Source organism: Lynx rufus, unplaced genomic scaffold (assembly GCF_022079265.1).
Source record: "Lynx rufus isolate CCGP_SWC_20201006 ecotype Redwood Valley unplaced genomic scaffold, mLynRuf1.p SCAF_4, whole genome shotgun sequence".
Taxonomy (NCBI): domain Eukaryota; kingdom Metazoa; phylum Chordata; class Mammalia; order Carnivora; family Felidae; genus Lynx; species Lynx rufus.
In genome coordinates, this window is record NW_025814856.1 from 141,516,497 (window position 1) to 141,537,446 (window position 20,950).

The following is a 20,950-nucleotide window of genomic DNA, read 5'->3' on the forward strand; positions in this document are numbered from 1 at the left end:
CTGGACCTGAAGCGGGTCCTGAACCGGATCTGAGCGGGACCTGGGCGGAATTGGGGGCGAGGAGGAGAAAGCTGGCGGCAGGGTTTTTCTGTGCTGGGTACCTACGTCCTAAAGTGAATCGGCCGCTACCCTCCAGACTCTCGCTTAAACTCGCGGTAGGGCACAGTTCTCCGAACCAAAAGCTGAAAGCAGTTTGGCTTATAGATCTAAAAAATGGTATGTAATGTATTATGTGTAATGTAATTATATGTAAATATAAAGTGAGAGTGAAGACCTTGACAGGGGAAGATTGTTGTACACAATGCGTGCCTGCTTGCTTTTGTAAATATTAGAACTTGGCTCTTAGCTTCCTGGTAGCCAAAGAGAAAAGGGAGACAGGAGCTCTTCCTTCTTTTAAGTCAGGAGAAGCAAAGCTTTGGTTAATCACGGAATTATGAAGGTTTTTTTCTATCACTGTAAATTCTTTAAATTAAGAAGGTTTTTAAAGCAGCACATATTATTGGGGGAAGGATCAATTATATTCCTGTTGCAAATGTTGTGACAGATATTACGTAGCTTCATAATAATAGCTAATACTTATTAAGTATTTTGTTACTAAGCACTTCACATATATTTCTAATTTAATCCTTACAAGGTTTTTATTAAAGAGGGATTGTGATTAGCCTCGTTTTACTTAATGAGGAAACTAAGGCTCAGAGAGGTTTAGTGGGGAGCCAGGATTAAACCCAAACAGTCTGATTCCAGACCTCAATTTTAAACCACTATTCTATGTTGTTTAACACACTTTGATAGTTAAAAGGCACGTAAAGTTGATTAAATTAAAAATTTTGTCGTAGATAGTAAAAGTCCATTCTTCATTCATAATGTTCAATGTCTTCAGTCCTTTATACCGTTCCACTGAAATTACATTCTCATCCCCCCAATAACTTCTTAATGTCCAATGTCATTTTTCTCAATGTCTTCATCCCATTTTATGACAATTTCTTACTAGAACAATATAAAATATATATTATATTCTCAAATATAGTCAGCGTTAACAATATAAAATATGTATTATATTCTCAAATATAGTCAGCTTTAATAATGGTTTTAAATAAAAGCAAATTTGTTTAAATCACTTCATGATTCCACATATTCACAAAGAGCTGAGAAAAGAGGGGGAAGCATTCATATAACCCCTAGGGTTAGTCTCTCATGGGTAAACCAGGTGTGATTGGAGATATGTAAACAAGTTCTTCCACTCTTCTATTGCCATCTCCAAAATCATAATGTATCTTAAATTTTACTAGTAATGAGAATTCCATTGGTTTTAAACACTCACTGTGCTGGGTCTCTTTAAAATTTATCATTCGCTGTCCTCCATGTTAGGTGTAGGCATAGAGGCAGGAGATGGAGGAAGGAAAACCTGGTGATAGAAAACTTGAAGTACTTCACAGTGTTAAATGTGACTTGATACCCATGATACGTTCATATTTTATTTATACTTTGCTGTGGAGATGATCTTACACAACTGTCTTAAAATATATGAGCCTAACTTAAATTGGTGGGTTTCTGAGTTAGTCTCTACAGGTGGGAATGGCTATTACACATCAAAATCACACACATACACACACATACATACATACATATACATACACACACAAATATACACACAAACATATAGTTGTTTGGTTCTACAAAATAAATGTAAATGCAGGCTGAAACAACCAATAGGAAAAAGAATCTCAATTCTGAAAGTGGAAAAGTAATTTTTTAAATTTCATTTTACATTTTACTTTTCACAATAAACTTATGCATTTTCTCAGGAGTTATTGCTCAAAATGACTTAACTTTATTTCTCGTGAAACATCCACCTTTACTTATCTCAGTATTTATTTATACAATAGACAGTTCTTTTAATGTGCTTTTATTTATTATTTTTTTTTTGTTTATTTATTTTTTAGAGAGAGAAAGAGTGTGAGCAGGGGAGGGGCGCAGAGAGGGAAACACAGAATCTGAAGCAAGCCTTGGGCTCTGAACCGCCAGCACAGAGCCCGACATGGGGCTTGAACTCACGAACTGTGAGATCACAAACTGTGAGATCAGCTGAAGTCGACGCTTAACCGACTGAGCCACCCAGGCGCCCCTAATGTGCTTCCATTTTTACAAAGATGCCACCTAGTGGCTGTATGAAATCAAACATTTCAAAGTATTTCTCATTGTTTACTCCAGGCCAAAATGTATTTTGATATAAATGAATGTATTAGAAAAAAATATTAGAAGAATTTAGAAAACCAAGGACCTGAAAATTATGCTTTTAGAAATTATTTATATGGATTAAGTTTGGACCATACCTCTGTGAGCTTGTTAAGAAACTATATATATGCTTTTTTTTTCTGAAAACTTTTTTCTGAAACTTTAAGGGACAAATGTGTTTGAATTCAGATTTTGCAGATTTTTGAAAGGAAATGTGAGCATATGCTGTATATTCTGTAACACTGTCAGTAGGTCTGGGGAAGTAGTCCAGAATCAAATACATTAAATCTGTGACAAAAATATATTCATATTCACATTAAAGTGAGATAAAGACCAATTCAGGTCAGCTTTTGCTTCCAAATGAATTATGAAAGAAGCTTCCATTCAAACATTCTTGAAGTCTGGTACTTAGGTAGGGATTGTAGATCTGTTTTACCCTGAGAAAAGGAATCAGCCGTCCAGTGATAGAAAAAGAAAGTAAAATGAAATATTGTTATAAAACAGTAATGTTTATCATTAGAAATGCATAAAATGTTCATCCGGAAGCAAGCAGACAAACAAACATGATATTCGAAGATCATGAGAAATCTCCTGCCCTATGGCTATGGAAGCATGTGTTGAAATGGCATCATCCTCAGCTCAGAGCCCTTGAGTGACTCTTTCGAGAACTGTCAGCCCTCATTAGACCTGTAATATGAGCAAGAAACAAACTTCTGTTGTTAAGACATTAGGATTTAGGGGTAGCCTATTATAATTCACTATTTTTCTCAATCGTCAGCTACTTTCCTTCACTAACTAGAGTTTTGATTTATTCCCTCTAAATAAACACTTTTAAATAAACTTCTCCGGTCCCCATCAATAACTCAAATCACACATCACATTCCCACTTTGATTTTTTGTGAATTCTATTAGAAATAAACCTCTTGATCCTCGTCTAAACCAAACGTCTACCTTTTCATTTACTTTGTTCTCAAAAAGGTAGTATTACTATTATTGTAGCATGGGCAGCAATCCCATTAGTTAAGTACTGAGTTTTAAAGAATATTCTACCCTCAGTTGGAAAATACTCATGGTATGTTCAGCGGTTTGCTACTTTACCCTAGATCCCACAACACACTTGCATAGGAGTGTTTATGTAACCACGGAGGCTGGGAGGGAAAGGCAAAGGTTGGTATTAGCCTGTATGTAGGAATTTTCTTATACAGAACATTGTTGATTTCCTCCCTTTGACAGAGAAAACATGAGGGTACCATCTGTCTTCCAGTGACTGGGGCCTGATGTAAAGAACTGGGAAGTGGCATACAAACTCTGATGATGTCTTCTCTGCAGTTGGAGCACGTGTGAAGCAAGGTCCTGCAAGACCCGAAGACCTTAGCTTCTGAGAACAGTGGAACTGATCTCTTAGACTTCATGGGAGAGTTCCTGGATAAACAGAACACAGACTATCTGGAATACCGTCCTGGTGGGCAGAAGGAATTAGAAGAGCTGGCCCAAAGGGTATCTGTTTGAAAAGCCTGCTACAGCATCAAGTAGAGACAAGTTCCGAGGGCAACACAGCAAGCCTTCCCATTGTAGTAGGTCCCAAAGTCAGCTACCTAAGAATCTTGATCTCCATTTGACAGAAGACTGCTTTCACTTTTGTCTAGTATCCTCGTTGTGCTTGAAAATAAATCTGCTTTGCAGCGAAAAGCTCAATTAGCTTCACTTCTGTAACTGCACTTTAGGATTGGAACAGGAAATGACAAAGATAAACTCCTTTTCTTCCATCCCCCCAATTCTGAGAGGGGTAGGGGCGCAGGGAGTAGAGTAACAGATAATGAAGAAACACAATGAAACCTGAGTCCTGGTGGCTCACAATGGCTGCCCACTGCTGACATCCTGTCATTTCTATTCAGGTAAGACTACTTTTCCAACTTCTGGGGTAGAAAGGAAGGCGGCCCTCAAAACTGAGCCTTACTCCAGTGGGCGCCACATACCCTGTTTGCCCGTGACAGTCATAGTTTATTCCTGTTACATTATGGAATTTTTTTCTTTTAGAGAGAGAGAACATGAGTGGGGGAGAGAGACAGAGAGACAGAGAGAGAGAGAGAGAGAGAGACAGAGTATTAAGCAGGCTCCACGTTCAGCATGGAGCCCAATGCAGGTCTTGATCCCACAACCCTGGAATCATGACCTGAGCCAAAATCAAGAGTCAGATGCTCGACCGAGCTACCCCGGAATCCCATCCTTATGAAAGTATTAACACTTCTTCTCTCAAAATCATTTACAGGCTGAATGAAAAATTATACGGTCATCCTAGATGTAAATCATTTCCATCCCAAAGGAAAGAATGGGAGAAATTTGAATATTCTGCACTCAGTACCCAGATAGAAGAAAGGGGGCGTCAACTTTGCTGCCATCTTTTTGTTTGCAAGGCTCAAACTGATAAGCTGCTTTTTCTTTGGAAGTATGTGGTGTATGATTAATCTGAATGAAATATGAGAAGCCTAGGGAGATTTGAAATAGGCCATTCTGAAAATTAGTAAAATTAGTCTAGAAGCCACTCAGCAACACTGAAGATCTTTAAATAAAATCATTTGTAAAGTGATCAGGAAAGCTTAATCTGGAAGTTTATAGGAGTAAAAAACTATCAGGTTCAGTAAGGTTCTCTGAGCAGTTGGAATGGCAGTTAGTAAATGTAAAAATAAACATGAATGTAAAAAGTGTAAAAATAAACATAGCCATGCCTTTTAAATACCTACCCCATTAACAAGATCTACCTATAATCCATATGAAGATTTTTGCACAAAATGAAATCCAGTTTACTACCTCTGTTCCTATTTATTCTGTATATTTACTTTGACAAAACAAGTCAAGTAAGCAGGATGGAACCTGTTTTGGAAAGTCCACATAGTACAGGGAGGAGTAACAACCCAAGAATGTTCATAAAAAATAATATAACGGTTAAGAACACGAGTTCTGGAGGAAGACTGTCTAGGTTCAAAATTTAGCTCCACATCTTTACTAGCTACACAACCTTGGTTATGTTCTTACACCATCTCTTCACCTGTTTTTCCAAGGTCCCCACGTAGCCTACAATGGAGTACAATAGCAGGAGAGCACTATTCACACTGAATTCTGGTTTCCTTATCTAGAGAAATGGAGATAATTTGCAAGATCACAGTGTTTTTTTTAATGTTTATTTTTGAGAGACAAAGGGAGTGTATGTATGTGTGTATGTGTGTGTGTGTGCGCAACTGGAATAGAGGCAGAGAGAGAAGGAGACAGAGAATCTGAAGCAGGCTCCAGGCTCTGAGCTGTCAGCACAGAGCCTGACGTGGAGTTCAAATTCATGGGCCTTGAGATCATGACCGGAGCAGAAGTCGGATCCTTAACTGACTGAGCCACCCAGGCGCCCTGTAAAAATCATACTACTGAGTTGTAGTGCAAATTTAAGAGGGAAAGCAGTCAAGTACTTAGAATAGTGCCTGGCAAACATTAACGAATATTAGCTACTATTGCTGTATTACAACTACTATTCTACCACTAGCATTTCTTTAAAAATTTTTTTTCTAAGGTTTGATTTTTCAGAAAGAGAGACAGAGCGTGGGGGGTGGGAGGGGCAGAGAGAGAGGGCTGAGCTATCAGCACAGAGCCCAACGTGGGGCTCGAACTCACAGACTGTGAGATCGTGACCCGAGCCGAAGTTGGATGCTCATGCGACTGAACCACCCCGGCGCCCTTACCACTAGCATTTCTAATGCAAACATCAATAAGGTCCTTTTTTTTTTTTAATGTTTTTATTTATTTTTGAGACACAGAGAGAGCATGAGCAGGGGAGCGGCAAAGAGAGAGCAAGACACAGAATCCGAAGCAGGCTCCAGGCTCTGAGCTGTCAGCACAGAGCCCGACGCGGGGCTTGAACTCACGGAGTGTGAGATCATGACCTGAGCTGAAGTTGGACGCTTAACTGACTGAGCCACCCAGGCGCCCCCAATAAGGTCCTTTTAATTAACAGGCACAGAGAAGCTCTGTTGGTGAAATAGATATAAGACACCCAAGAACCGTGGAAGTGGGGCTAAAACGTTGGAGAAAAGACACACCAAGTCATCTGTTTGTTATGTGCTCAAAGGACCTGAAAAAAATGGTTGGCTATAAATATAATTTATTATAGTGAAAGCAAATGCTTAGACCTGAAAAGGAAGCTATAAATCATAAATTCTTCTTGCCTCCACTTGGTCACTGAGTTCACAACGGCAACAGGACCATGGGAATGAGAACCCCTGGACTTCTGACTCCCTCTAAAGCTTTTCCCACTTCCCCCGCAGAAGCTTTCTCTTGCATTCAGACTGCTAAAAAGTAACTCAATCCACTTCACTTAATATTTATTTACCATTTAATTTACAGCGCTGTAAGGGGAGAAATATATTGGAAAAAATACAATTTTCTCATTCTAAAAATTCTGAATTGATTCTGCTTTGCCACAAGGAATGGCAAAACACACACATATGCATACAAACACACAAGAGCATTATCTTGAAGTTAAAAAATACCAAATTTAAGTATTTAGAAATGATAGGGCCTAGGAAAAAAGGGTGAGGACACATTAAAAGTAATTTATGCCAACTGTTTCTTTCCTTCGATAGCATTTATTTTCGGTTTGATACCCAGCTGCACTCATATTAGAAACTTAGTGAAAACCACCAAGTGATTCTACTTTGAAGTTACAACCCATGTGACACAGAGATGTTCTGAATATAAGCCTGTTCATAAGTCAGATAAACTTTAGGAACTCTCCATGTCTCTTCTTTTACATAAATTCTATCTCTACCTTGATGTACTTTGGTTGATCAACAAAACAAAAGGCTAAGGAACAGAAAGCTAACTTCTTTAAATGAGACAAAAGGAAACATTTTTACAATGACTATAAATAAGTCTTTCTTTCAAATACCAAATCAGTTTCCTCAACTGTACAACTACAATTTGATGGTTTTTACTTTTACTACTTCAGTGATTTATAAAATTTGTCTAAACAACAATACTAATTAAGTATCTTTCCTATTTTTTTCAGGATAAAAACCATTAAATGATGTGTTGAAGACATGCCTAAAAATACTTCACATTTCAACTATGGCTTCTGCATTGAAAATCTGTAAGAACTTCTCCAATTAACTTTCCAATCTTTCCACAACCTCTCTGTTTTAAAAAAAAAAACAAAATAAAAAAAAATCTTTGAAATAATTTAAGTGAATGCTTTACATATCAAGTATGGATTCACAAATCCCTATTAGCACAGTCATCAATTTTAACAAGTCTCCTAAATACGTTCTGTATTAGTTGTCTTGATTTTAGATATTAATAATAAGGAACATTTAATTACATCAGTTTCCCATCAACATGCTAGTCATTTAATGATGATTATATTGGCCATTTCCATTGGTTGGCAGGAGGCTCTTCCACTAAAGGCTCCCATGGTTTCCACTGTATCATTTTTCTTGCCAGACTTAGTTCATTTTCAGCCTGTTAATAAAAATTTTTTAAAAGAGCATTTGATTATACTATTTAATAGATATTTACCATAGCTAATGACTGAAATATAATTATCAGAACTATTATCATATTCATACCTAATAAGCTATTCTACCATCAAATGTTCTACATCATTAATTACCTTACCTTTCATAGCTACACAATCATGAGTAAGAAAAGATGGCTTTTGAATTTTTCTATTTGATTAAAATTTGCTATTAGAGTGTTCAAAAGCTTATGTGGTGAGTTTTCAAACTAATTGTCTGTTTCACTATTAGACTCCAAATTCTTTGAGGATCAGAAGTATGTCTCTTTACCAGTGTGAATGGCTTTCAAACTTATTTTATCATGGCCCATCGTAAAACACAACAAACAAATTCTACTAAAGGAACCACAACACACACATATACCTAAAACAAAACTAAAAATATGATTGCTTTTACTAGCTATGATACATTATTCTCTATTATATTTTTTTAAATGCTAGTCACAACCCATCTAACTGATTTTACTGATCCATAATCACTTGAGATCCACAGTTTGTAAAACAGTGATCTATGGAATGTAGAATATCACAGGTGGACAAAAAATATTTGTTGATTGAATTAATTTCCTTATCAAAGGTTGTTATATTTACTTTTTCCCTTGAAACAAATTTATAACATATTTGACGAATATATTTCAGGTATCTTTTTATTTCACAATTTTTATACAACAAAAGACCTATGACAACTCTGGCCAACTTAGAAGAAAGAACACTATTAAAGACTTGTCAGGATGTCAGAGAAGGAATTCAAATACAGAGTAAGTGCCAGAGTCTATCACAGGCTGTAATTCTGTAGTTTAAAGCAATGCCTCATTTATGCCAGTGGTACAAAACAGACAATCTGTGTGTAGCAGCAACAGTCTAAAATGTGTACAATGAATTAAAGAGTAGATTAAACGAAATCTGGAGGTGGAGGGATTTACTAATGCTGCAATGAGAAAACAGTATAAACACTAATTAAAAATATCCCTGACTGCCCTTTGGCCCAGGTCCCTCGAACACTTTTAAGCCCCCAAGGCGTTGTGTAGTGTGAGGAGGCTGCCTAACCCAGAACATAGCTGGACCCAGCTGCATGTGGCCCAGTGCCCACCCCTTCTCCCTTCCTTTAGCTTCTAACACACTCACTACCTTTTCCTGATTCCTCTCATGCTGTCTGCTACGTACATATGACTACTGAGTCAGCACTGGAAATGCAGCTAGTTCAAATGCATATGTGCTGCAAGTACAAAATACACACTAGATTTTAAAGACCTAGTATAAAAAAGAATGCAAAATATGTCAATATTTTTAAATTGATTACATGTTTAATAATATTTTAAATATATTGGGTTAAGTAAAACATTATTAAAATTTAATCTTACTATCACCCATAAAACGTGGAGAACTGCACAGCTGACTTAAAAATACTTATTGAATTTTAAGACTATAACTACATGATAAACTAATGTATCGGTTAAATAAAGTCATGATCAAAGGGAAATCTGACAGAAAAGAAAGAGGAACAGAAAAGGAAAATAAGTTAGCATCAAGTTCCCATATGGTACAACAGCTGGCAAATGAATAGAAAGGCCAGGAAAATAGGCCTTTGAATGGCTGAAAATGGTCTACATTCATAAAAAGCCATCTGAATGCCCTATTCCTCTTTTACAGAGTCATCTAACAATTCTTCTGAATTTGCATATCATGTCTGTTGGTGATATAACTCCCTCATCACCAATACCCCCCAGTATTTCCTTTTCTTTGTCCTTTAATAAAACACAAGAATAAATAGTTGCATTTTTTTTAAATACAAAAATATGTACAAATTAAATGAAACAGAACTGAATATCAGACATATTTAAGGGAAAACATCTAAACCTATAATATGGGAGAGGGGGTTCTAAAGTGATGGGGCAAAGGGGCAGGGTGATTTAATCAAGAAAAATTATGAGAAAAGATACTCAGTTGAAGTCAAAAGGCAAAGAACAGACTAAAAAAAATGTGCAGACAATGATTAGTATCTCTTTTATTTGAAAAAACACTCAAAGAAATAAAGAAGAAAAATACTAAACACAAATGATAGAGTAAAAACATTAATGACATGCTTTATATAAAACACAAGAACATATTTTAAGTTTAACCTTACTAATAATTCAGGAAAAAATGCACAACCTAAAAAAAAGGCATAATTTCCCCTGATTTAATTAAAAATTGCAGCATTCTTGGCAACATAGATGTGTTAATCCAACAAAAATAAAAGTGTATTTTAATTTTATGATTCACAAGATCTGTATCTCTCCATATTAAAAATATACTAAGCCTTTAAAACATAAAAGTATTTGTATCTAAAAAGATAAAAGTGTCCATATAACAGTAACACTGTGTTACTAGTTTGAACTAAAGTAAGGCTAACAAGAACATGCTGATTAAATTCAAGGTGTTTCACACTCCAGTTTTCCAACAGAAGCCTCATAAATTCATGCATAATTAATGATAAATATTTGACATATACATGATAGAAAGATTTCCTACATGTGATTATTCTTATTTTGAGAGTTGATACAAATAAAGAAATTCAGTTTTCCTTTTTTTCTGGAATGTCAGTTTTATATCTCTAAATATTGTGCCTCTGAACATTTAAAACCAAACATCTAACTATTCAACTTTTTCTTTACCTGAAGAATCACCTCTTCTAGTTGGCCACCCTGAAGTTGGTCTTCTAATTTCTTAACATCTGGTTCCTAAAATTTAAGGAAAAAAAAGAAAAAAAGATTTAAACAAAGGAGTGCATTATCTAATATTTAATTAGATATCTATATCTAATATTTAATTAGGATATTGAGGCCAATATCCCAATTAAAAAGACCCAAATATAAAACAGCACTTAATTTGGCAAATAGAATTAATTTTTCTTTCATTGTACCCTTGCTAATGTTTGCCAAATATGTGGTGGAAACCCATTTCATCTCTCTACTATTTTATTGCTTTTCTGTCTTAATATTAACTTGCTTATCAACAGTAAGAAATACGATGCCCAATTCAGTCTTTCTAAAGTACAGATTTAAAAATACCACTTTATTTTCTTAGTATTTCCTATATTTCCTCTGAGAGCATTGGTATTGAAAATAAATACTACCCTGTGACCCAGAATTCCATTCCTAGGTATACACCAGAGAGCGTAATACATTAATCAAATGACATGTTCAAGAATGTTAGCACAAGAACAGTAGCACAAATTATAACTCCAAACTGGAAATAATTCAAATGAGCATATATAATTAATAAATATAGTATTTGGATATAACAGAATACTATATAGCAGTGAGAATGTACAAACTACAACTGTATGCAATAACATGATTCTCTCAAACACAATATTAAGTGAAAGAAACCATGGACAAAAGAGCACAGAATGATGATTCCATTTATAAAAAGTGAAAATCCAGGCAAAATGAATATTTCGTGTTAGAGGTCAGAAGAGTAGTTATCTTTAGGAGGGTAGTAACTTGAAGGGGAACGAGAGAGTTTGCGCATTCTGGAAATGTCCTTTTGATTTGGTGTTAACATGGGTGTGGTTACTTTGTGAAAAGTCATCAAGCTCTACACTTAGATGACGGCACATTTCTTTATGTACATTATTCTTCAATAAGAGGTTAAAAAAAATACCTAGAAAATTCAACGACATATATTTATTTATTTATTTCTAGTCAACTGAGCTTTGTGAGAGCCAGGAAGTATGTACACACTTACACATACATAAGTAAGGTGTTAAGTAGGATGGTTTTTTGGCCCACAAATGGAATGAAAAGAGGGAGAAAAAAACAAAGATATTTTCTACAGGAATTGGCATGTTTCTGCCTCAGGGCATCTGCTGGCTGCCCAGGGATACCTGCATGGCTTGTTCTTTACTTCCATCGCTCATATATCACCTTCTTAGTAAGGATCACTAGGATAATAATTTATATTGTGGTGGGCTAAATAATGCCCCACAAAATCTACATGACCTAATCTCTGAAACCTATGAATGTTACCCCGTATGGCAAGTACTTTGTAGATGTTAATTAAAAATCCTGAGACAGGCAGATTATTCTAAAATATCTAAGTGGGCCCAAATACAAGTGTCCTTATAAGACAAAGGCAGAGGTGGGGCGCCTGGGTGGCGCAGTCGGTTAAGCGTCCGACTTCAGCCAGGTCACGATCTCGCGGTCCGTGAGTTCGAGCCCCGCGTCGGGCTCTGGGCTGATGGCTCGGAGCCTGGAGCCTGTTTCCGATTCTGTGTCTCCCTCTCTTTCTGCCCCTCCCCCGTTCATGCTTTCTGCCCCTCCCCCGTTCATGCTCTGTCTCTCTCTGTCCCAAAAAAATAAATAAACGTTGAAAAAAAAAATAAAATAAAATATAAAAAAAAAGACAAAGGCAGAGGGAAATTATGCATAGAAGGGAAAGTAATGTGACCACAGAGGCAGAGATTAGGGTGATGTGGCCATAAGCCACGAAATGCTAAAAGCCACCAAAGCTGAAGAGTCAAGGAACAGATTCTCCCCTAGAACCTCTAAAGCAAGTGTAGCCCTGTTGATAACCTTGATTTGGGCCCTTGATACTAACTTTAGAATTCCGGCTTCCAAAAATGTAAAAGAATAAATTTCTACTGTTTTAAGCCACTAAGTTTATTAGAAGAGGCACAGGAAACAAATACATATTGTAACATCCCTGACCCTGAAACACATCATTCTCTTTTTCCATTTTTCCTTCACTGCACTTAACTATCTTCTAACATGCCATGTAATGACTTTATTTCTTTAATTCTTTGCCTCCCACCATTAATGTGTAATCTCCAAGAAAGCAGGGATTTTTATGTTTTGTTCACTTCCTTATACGCACTAGCTTCCATGCCTACAACCACACATGGCATATAACAGGCATTCAGTGGTTCTTGAATAAATAATAGTTGGAAAAGAAAGGGTGGGGGAAAGCAGATGAACATGTTTGAGAAAGATTGTTTAACTCAGAATTAACTAAGTTTTAAAGCCAAAATTCAGGGGCATGTGGGCAGCTCACTCAGTTAAGCATCCAACTTCAGCTCAGGTCGTGAGTTCATGGCTCTTGAGTTCAAGCCCTGCCTCGGGTTCTGTGCTGACAGCTCAGAGCCTGGAGCCTGCTTCGGATTCTGTGTCTCCCGCTGTCTCTGCCCCTCCCCCACTCACACTCTCTCTGTCTCTGTCTCTCTCACTCTCTCAAAAACGAATAAACATTAAAAACAAAAAATAAAGCCCTTTTTTTTTTAATGTTTATTTATTTTTGAGACAGTGAGAGACTGTCTTCTTCTGTGCTTTCCTTCCATCCTTTTCCCCTTTCATTCAGCAAACTCCTGTCCACTAAGTGCTTTCCTTCTGCAGGCCACTATTAGATACTGGAGTGGAAGAATAAGGTCAAGTCCCTTCTCTAGGCTAACATTGTTGCTGCTTCTTTTACCTCTTTTCCCTCTCAAGTCCTTCATGAACGGGGGAGGGTCAGAGAGAGGGAGGCACAGAATCTGAAGCAGGCTCCAGGCTCTGAGCTGTCAGCACAGAGCCCAACACAGGGCTCGAACTCACAGACCATGAGATCATGACCTGAGCCGGTCGGATGTTCAACCAACTGAGCCACCCAGCTACCCCTAAAGCCCTTCTTTTAAAAAAATAAAATAAAAAATAAAAAAATAAAACCAAAATTCAAAACCAAAGCAGAGAGGCCAGTCACTGTTAGGAGACCCAGGAGATTAAAGAAATGAATGTCAGTCAGTTAAGCGTCCGACTTCATCTTAGGTAATGATCTTGTGGTTCATGAGTTTGAGCCCTGTGTCAGGCTCTGTGCTGACAGCTCAGAGCCTGGAGCCTCTTCAGATTCTGTGTTTCCCTCTCTCTCTGCTACTACCCACTTGCATTCTGTGTCTCTGTCTCTCTCTCAATGAATGAACGTTAAAAAAAAAAAAAAGTCCTTCTGCTTTAAAGAAATAAAATACAGAGGAACAGTTATGAAGAGAGCAAGCAGAGAAAGACTCAAAGTTGAAGAGCTTCACCTCATGAAAAGAAAAAGGAAATTTCTTATTGTGATGGGAAAAACGGCATAAGCCCATTTTCCTTAAGGAAGACATGAAATTAAAAGAAATGCTAACTTCCCCCTTAGACTTTAATCTGTAAGTTACTTTCAGATTTACCAAGAATAAATGTTCCAAATCAAAATACATGGTCCTGCTGTATACCTAAGGAAAAATAATTATGCTCTTTGGACTACAGAGTTTGTTATGTTAACCTAATAATACTAAGAATACATTAGGGCCACTTATCACATATATATAAATTATCTTTCAAGCTTATGAACACTATTTTGGATAATTATAAAAATCCATGAGATAACTGCTAGTGTGAAAACTTAATAACTTAAAAATTTAATTGCACAACAGTACAATATAGTTTGGTGTAAAAGAACTAGCAGCAGTCTACCGTGTGGCTACAGCCTTTGAGTTAGAAGCTATAAAATGCCTGTATTAGTCTGTTAGGGCTGCCATTACAAAATAACATAGACTGCATGACTTCAACTACAGAAACTTATTTTTTCACAGTTTTGGAGACTGTTAGTCCAAGACTAAGGTCCGACAGGGTCAGTTTCTGAAGAGAGCTCTCTTTCTGGCTTGTAGAAAGTCACCTTCTCAAAGTATCCTCACATGGCAGAGAGAGTGCAAGCTCTCTGCTGTCTCTTCTTTTTTTTTTCAATTTTGTTTTAATGTTTATTTATTTTTGAGAGAGAGACAGAGCACAAGCAGGGGAGGGGCAGAGAGATGGGGAAACAGAATCCGAAACAGGCTCCGGGCTCTGAGCTGTCAGCACAGAGCCCGACGTGGGACTTGAACCCATGAGCTGTCGTGACCTGAGCCAAAGTCAGATGCTCAACTGACTGAGCCACCCAGGTGTTCCTCTGCTGTCTCTTCTTATAAAGTCACTAGTCTTATTGGAGCAGAGGGCCAATCTTATGACCTCATTAACCTTAATTACCTCTGTAGAGGTTCCAGCCACACCGAGGGTTAGGGCTTCAACAGATGAATTTGGGGAGGATGTGGGTACATATTCAGCCCATTAACAATGCTTGATATAATTTCTGGTAGTTAAGAGACTAACCTGGTCTCTTTGCAACAAAGCACTTTTTAAAATAGTTATTTCTGATAATTTTCTTTAAACACAACACACATTTTTTGTTTGTTTTGCTTTCATTTTCTTCCTTACTCTGAAACTAGAGAAAAGACTGACATATCTATAAATAAATCAACAATCAGTGAAGGACTTGAGAGGGAAAAGAGGTAAAAGAAGCAGCAACAATGTTATCCTAGAGAAGGGACTTGACCTTATTCTTCCACTCCAGTATCTAATAGTGGCCTGCAGAAGGAAAGCACTTAGTGGACAGGAGTTTGCTGAATGAAAGGGAAAAAGGATGGAAGGAAAGCACAGAAGAAGAGAAATGAAAGGAAGTATGCAGAATATGCAAAACACAAGCAACTGATTTTTTTGTTGTTGTTGTTAATGTTGCACCAGAAACCATAAATCCAAGAAAGCAAAATCAAGTCAGCTACTTACCGCTTTAACCATACTCAACTTTTCATTTGTAATCTGTTCTGTATACTTTCTATATGCTGCATTTTTAGGAATTTGCTCAAGAACATCAAGAATCTTTGTGTACAGTATTCTTAGCCTCTGAAAAGACAAATCACATACATTTCCAGTTTAAAATATCACCAGATTTAATGGAACACTTTAAAGTCTCATGAATTATTGAAAAAAACCTCACTTCTGATTTTTACAAAGCATTTAACTCTTCTTTGCTACAATTTCTTTATGTCTGTGCCCTATAAAACCATCCCCTTTAAAACTATGAGTATAGTAAACCCTTGAACAATGCTGGGGTTATGGGGTCAATCCCTGTCATGGTTGAAAATCCACACAGAACTTTTGACTCCCCAGAAACTTGACTACTCATAGCCTACTATTGACTGGAAGCCTTACCAGTAACATAAACAGTTAACACATATTTTGTATGTTGTATCATATATTGTATTCTTACAATAAAATTAAGCTAGAGAAAAGAAAATGTTATTAAGAAAATCATCAGGAAAATATGATTACAGTACTGTGCTGTATTTATTGAAAAAAATCTGCATATAAGTAGACCCATGCAGTTCAAACCTGTATTGTTCAAGAGTCAACTGTACAAATATGGATAGTTTTCATGCTCCATGAACAAAAGTTGTATATAAGTTAAAGGTATAATAACAAGTAAAAATAAAACTGCATCCTAACTTATTGTTAATGATCTATTTGAAAATCAACTCATTTACTAAATCATTATTTCTCAATTTGAGATCCTAAGCACTCAAATTCAGATTTTCCCAAGTTTTCTTATTTGAATTTCTGTAGAAACAAAAAATACAGGGGCATCTGGGTGGCTCAGTCAGTAAAGCTCTTGATTTCAGCTCAGATCAGGATCTCATCATCGTGAGATCAAGACGCCCATCAGGCTCTGTGCTGGATGTGGAGCCTGCTTCAGATTCATTCATTCTTTCTCTCTCTCTCTCTCCTCCCCCCTTACATTATTTTAGATAACTCCCTATATGCGTAAAATATGCAATGCTTATCAGGATGATCAAATTTAACTAAATGTAATCATATTTCAGCTTTATAATGACTGAGTTGGTACCATGTTAATGAAGGTTTCACCACAAGCTTAATAGACGAAAGGAGCAAGAGAACTGAGTCACTGCACAGCACTTATTGAAGCACAGTGAACTTAAAGTTCACAAACAGTGGTCAGTAGTAAAGTCACATGGTAAGAAGTCGTTAAGCAGATCCTGACTCATGACAGTTCATAAATAACAAGTATAATCATAAATATACATAAAAAATTATTTTTTATTTCCTTGTATTTAATTTGAAATTTTAGTTTAATTGTATAAAATCGATAGGTACTGGGGCGCCTGGGTGGCGCAGTCGGTTAAGCGTCCGACTTCAGCCAGGTCACGATCTCGCGGTCCGTGAGTTCGAGCCCCGCGTCGGGCTCTGGGCTGATGGCTCGGAGCCTGGAGCCTGTTTCCGATTCTGTGTCTCCCTCTCTCTCTGCCCCTCCCCCGTTCATGCTCTGTCTCTCTCTGTCCCAAAAATAAATAAAAACGTGGAAAAAAAAAATTAAAAAAAAAATAAAATCGATAGGTACTAATACCTACTTCTATTTGTATATATTCACAATATACATATGAATAAACAAATAAACAAACCTTGAGGGCCTCTAATTGTTTTTCTTAAAAAATAATCTGCATATTTAGACATTATTTATATATTTGAATATGATGTCCCATAATAGAGGGTATTTTTAATGATACTAATTTAGACCTTGTCAGATAACATATAATCCAAATTATGTGTGGGTTTTTACCCTCATCTCTTCTTAATTTTAGCAAAGGATATGGCAATAGAAAGGCCTGATAAGAGAGTTGGGTTCTAAAATGGAGATGTTAATAATACCCGCTTCAGGGGTTGTTGTGTAACTTAACAATACCAGGCACACATTAACTTTCAGTACGTGTTAGCATTATTATTATTCTGTTGGAAGGAGTCACTTCAGCAGATATCAGAGAAAAGTTTCAAGAAAAAGCAGCATCTGAGACAGACCTGGAGAAACAGTAGGACTTGGACACTTAAAGATGTAGAAAAAAGCAATCTTACACATAGAATACACACAAAGGATTGAACAGCAGGAAAAAAAGGAACATAATAAGTATACAGGTGTATTTTTCTTGAACTATGCTATCCAGTAAGGTAGTTACTGGCCAAATATGGCTACTGACCACTTGAAATGTGGCTAGTCTGAAATACGATGTGCTGTAAATGTAAACATACAGTGGACTTTGAAAATCTAGTATAAAAATATAAAATATTACTTTTTATATTGAATATATACCAAAATATTTTGACTATGTTAGATAAAATATGTTGTTAGTTTTTACATTTTTCTGTTTAAAAAAAAGTGACTCCCAGAAAATGTAAAATTACAAACATGGCTTACATTTATAATTCACATTATATTTTTATTGGACAGCCTGTGGCTAGAAGATAGAACACATAGGAAATGTTTAGGAGATAAAGTTAGAGAAAAACTGAGTCAGACTGTAAGTGGTTTTGTGTGCCACATTAAAGCATTTGGGATTATTCTGTGGGCAATTAAATGATTTAGGAAAATTATATGATTAGATTTGTGTTCCAGGAAACTTAACCTGTAGTAGTGACTTAAAGGACTCGATGGAGGAGAAAAAGGCAGAAAGGCCAGCAGGATAGTTGCTGTAATTGTCTACACATAAGGGAATAAAGAGGTAAGACTGGAGAACTATTACAGAAAAGGATCAACAGAACTTGTCGCTGAAATAAACATGAAGGAAGATCCAGGGAAAAGAGAAGTACCAACTGTGATGTCCAGCTCCAGCCTGGAGAGTAGGAAGACTCATCATCATCAGGAAAAAGAGTCCACAGTAATAGAAATAGATTTAGAAAGGGAAAACCAGAAGTTCAGTTTTAGACAATAACGAGCCATTATCAACTCATAACTAAGACATTCATCCAACAAACCTTATGTTTTCTGAGCACATACCATGTGCTAGTTAGTCACAGCTCTAGCAGTGAACAAATGGAATGAAAAATCCCTGCCTTCACAAAAATCTGCCTTCTAATAGAGAGCCAATGAGCAGGATAAATTAGTAGAATACAGTATGTAGAATCGTGATCTGGAGGGCCTCTGTTAGGACTCTTTTAGAGTGAAATTGAAAGCCACTGGAGGGTTTTGAAAAGTGACATGACCTGACTCACAAGCAGGCTGACTCTAGCTTGGGTGAAAAAAGACCAAACTGAAACAGTGACAAGAAGCGAGAGGCAGTTAGGAAACAAATGCAATTATCCACAGCTTGATGATGGTAGCTGAGAATATGGTAGTAGCAGAGGAGATAGTGAGAAGTACTCAAAATCTGGATATGTTAAAAGTAAAAACCCAAAGGATTTAATGAAGTACTAAATGTGGGGCGTAAACAAAAGAAAAAAAGTAAACACGATTTCAAGGTTTTTGACCTGAGTGACTGCAAGAATGGAACTGTCATTCATTGAGGTGAGCAAGCCTGCGAGAAGAACAGGTTTGAAGGAGAAGAATAAGAAGCCAATTTTGGACATTACGTTTGGGTTGCATGTCTGACATCCAAGTGGAGATGTCCACTAAGGAATTAAATATACAAGACTCTCATAAAGAGGTCAGTGATCCACAAAAAAATCTAAGAATTATCAGGGTATTGGTGGTATTTAAAACCACTCGGTTGGGTCCAGACAAGGAGATGCATATAAATAGAGAAAAGTCTCAAGAAGTCCCAAGAACCAAGTCTTAGCACTCCCAAATTTGTAAGTGGGATACGAGAAATGACCAGAAAAGGAGAAGGCAAAAAGAGTAAGAGGAAAAAAACAAACAAACAAAAAAAACCAGGATATTGAGGTGGCCCCAAGCACAAAGTGCTAGATGAAGACAGTGCCCAATGTGACAAGTGCTGTTACTGGGTCAATTAAGATGAGAAAGGAGAGCTGACCGTTGGATTTAGCAGCACAGAAATACTGACCTTGCAAAGAGCAGTTCTAGCCAAGTCTGAGTGGCGAGTGTTCACAGGGGAATAAGAGAAATTGGAGACAGTTAAGTACAGATTAAGTCTTTCGAGTTATCTATAAAGAGGAGAAAAATGGGGTGATTACTGAAGCGCGGAAAAGGATCGAGGATGGTTTGTTAGATGCAAGCATTCTGAATACTGATGGGAAAGACCCACTAGAATGGAAAACTGATGACATAAGGGGTTAGTTACTAGAGCGATATATTCGGTAAGTCTAACAGTACTGAGGTCACCCAGGCAGAAAAGGGGAGGCGGGAGAAAAGGTGGAAACTGGAGATACAGGAATGGGAGGGCACTCATAAAAGTACCAGCGAAGCCACGAGAATGCTACGGGAAAAGTCAACAAGAAATGGCATCGGATCAACGAGGTAGACACTGTTCTCGTCTCAAGACAGCTCTCAGGCTGAGCTGTAATTTGCGGCCTACAATATCCGCATTCCGACAGCCTTTCAAACGAGGTCACAGAGTTGGAGTCTTCCTTGGGAACTCAGGAAGGAAGCAGCACGTACCTCGTGTGGACTCTCACACACAGCCAATCCCACAAGGCCCGTGGTCTGTTCAAAAACAAAACAAGGTTCACGCAGGTTACAACTCCGCGCGTCCACCACGCTAAGGAAGGGCAAAACCACCACTTCCCTGGCTAAAACCGGCCGAAAACCAGCCAGCTATCGGTCTCTCCGAGCCACTTGTTCGGAGCGTTTTTCTGCCTCTCCCAGAGAAGCTACTAAATCTGCCATCCCGGAAAGCACAGCAGAACGAGTACCCCCCAAAAGCACCCGCAAGCCCGCGCCAGTTCCGGCCGCCACCGCAGGATCAGGGGCTATCGGGCTGACTCTCCCCGCACAGTCTAAATTCCAACAATGACCTCCCCATTCACCTTACCTTCTTCAGCAAACCCGCCATGACCGTGCCGACAGACCGGGGACGCGCAGCCCTCTGGGAACCTCGCTCAGACCCGCTCAATCCACCACCGAGGGACCCGCTCAATCCACCACCGAGGCCGGCACACCGTCACCTAGGAAACAGCTTTGTTCCTCCCCCTCACGCACTCAGGCTCTCCACTGAGTCAAAGGCTGTGCCCCGCCCATCCCTAAAGGGAAAATTGACGCATGCGCAGTGAGTACACAAAGCGTCACAAGCAGGTGCTGGAGGAAAGGGATTTGTCATAGGAGTCTTACGTCTTGGTTCCTGTCTTTGCCACCTCTGATGGCTTGCCCAAAGGCTACGGGAAACACTCCAAATTTCCAAACAGTTCCGACAGAACCTGCACTCGGCTTAACTTTTGGCGAATTTCTCAACCTCCTTTCCACAGTGTCGTATGTAGTAAAATGAGAGTGGTCGTCTGGAGGTATCATCTAAATGATCTCATGCCAGCCGCGTTTCTAGGCAAATGCACCAAAGCAGTTTGCAGTGTGAGGCCATCTCCCACCTCGACACTTTTCTATTTCACTTTCGGAAGCACACCATCTTCT

At 37.9% G+C, this 20,950-nt stretch overlaps 1 protein-coding gene across 1 annotated transcript; it reads right to left on the reverse strand.

Moving 5' to 3' along the window:
* Positions 1-6,362: 6,362 nt before the first annotated feature.
* NDUFA5 (NADH:ubiquinone oxidoreductase subunit A5) lies at positions 6,363-20,470 on the reverse strand. Its single transcript, XM_047096855.1, has 5 exons — positions 20,361-20,470; positions 19,988-20,032; positions 15,373-15,489; positions 10,444-10,509; positions 6,363-7,734 (listed from the first exon to the last, which is right to left on the reverse strand). The coding sequence occupies exons 1-5, from the start codon at positions 20,379-20,381 to the stop codon at positions 7,633-7,635; spliced, it is 351 nt and encodes a 116-aa protein (XP_046952811.1). The 5' UTR covers positions 20,382-20,470; the 3' UTR covers positions 6,363-7,632.
* Between the last annotated feature and the right edge of the window lie 480 nt (positions 20,471-20,950).

What these genes read in the sequence shown, in the direction of transcription:
- NDUFA5 (XM_047096855.1), bottom strand. Translation starts at nt 20,381, where the DNA reads ATGGCGGGTTTGCTGAAGAAG. An exon ending in TGTGTGAGAGTCCACACGAG is followed by an intron (nt 15,490 to 19,987) that starts GTACGTGCTGCT and finishes TTGTCTTTTCAG; the next exon opens with AGGCTAAGAATACTGTACAC. An exon ending in TAGAAGAGGTGATTCTTCAG is followed by an intron (nt 7,735 to 10,443) that starts GTAAAGAAAAAG and finishes TTTTATTAACAG; the next exon opens with GCTGAAAATGAACTAAGTCT.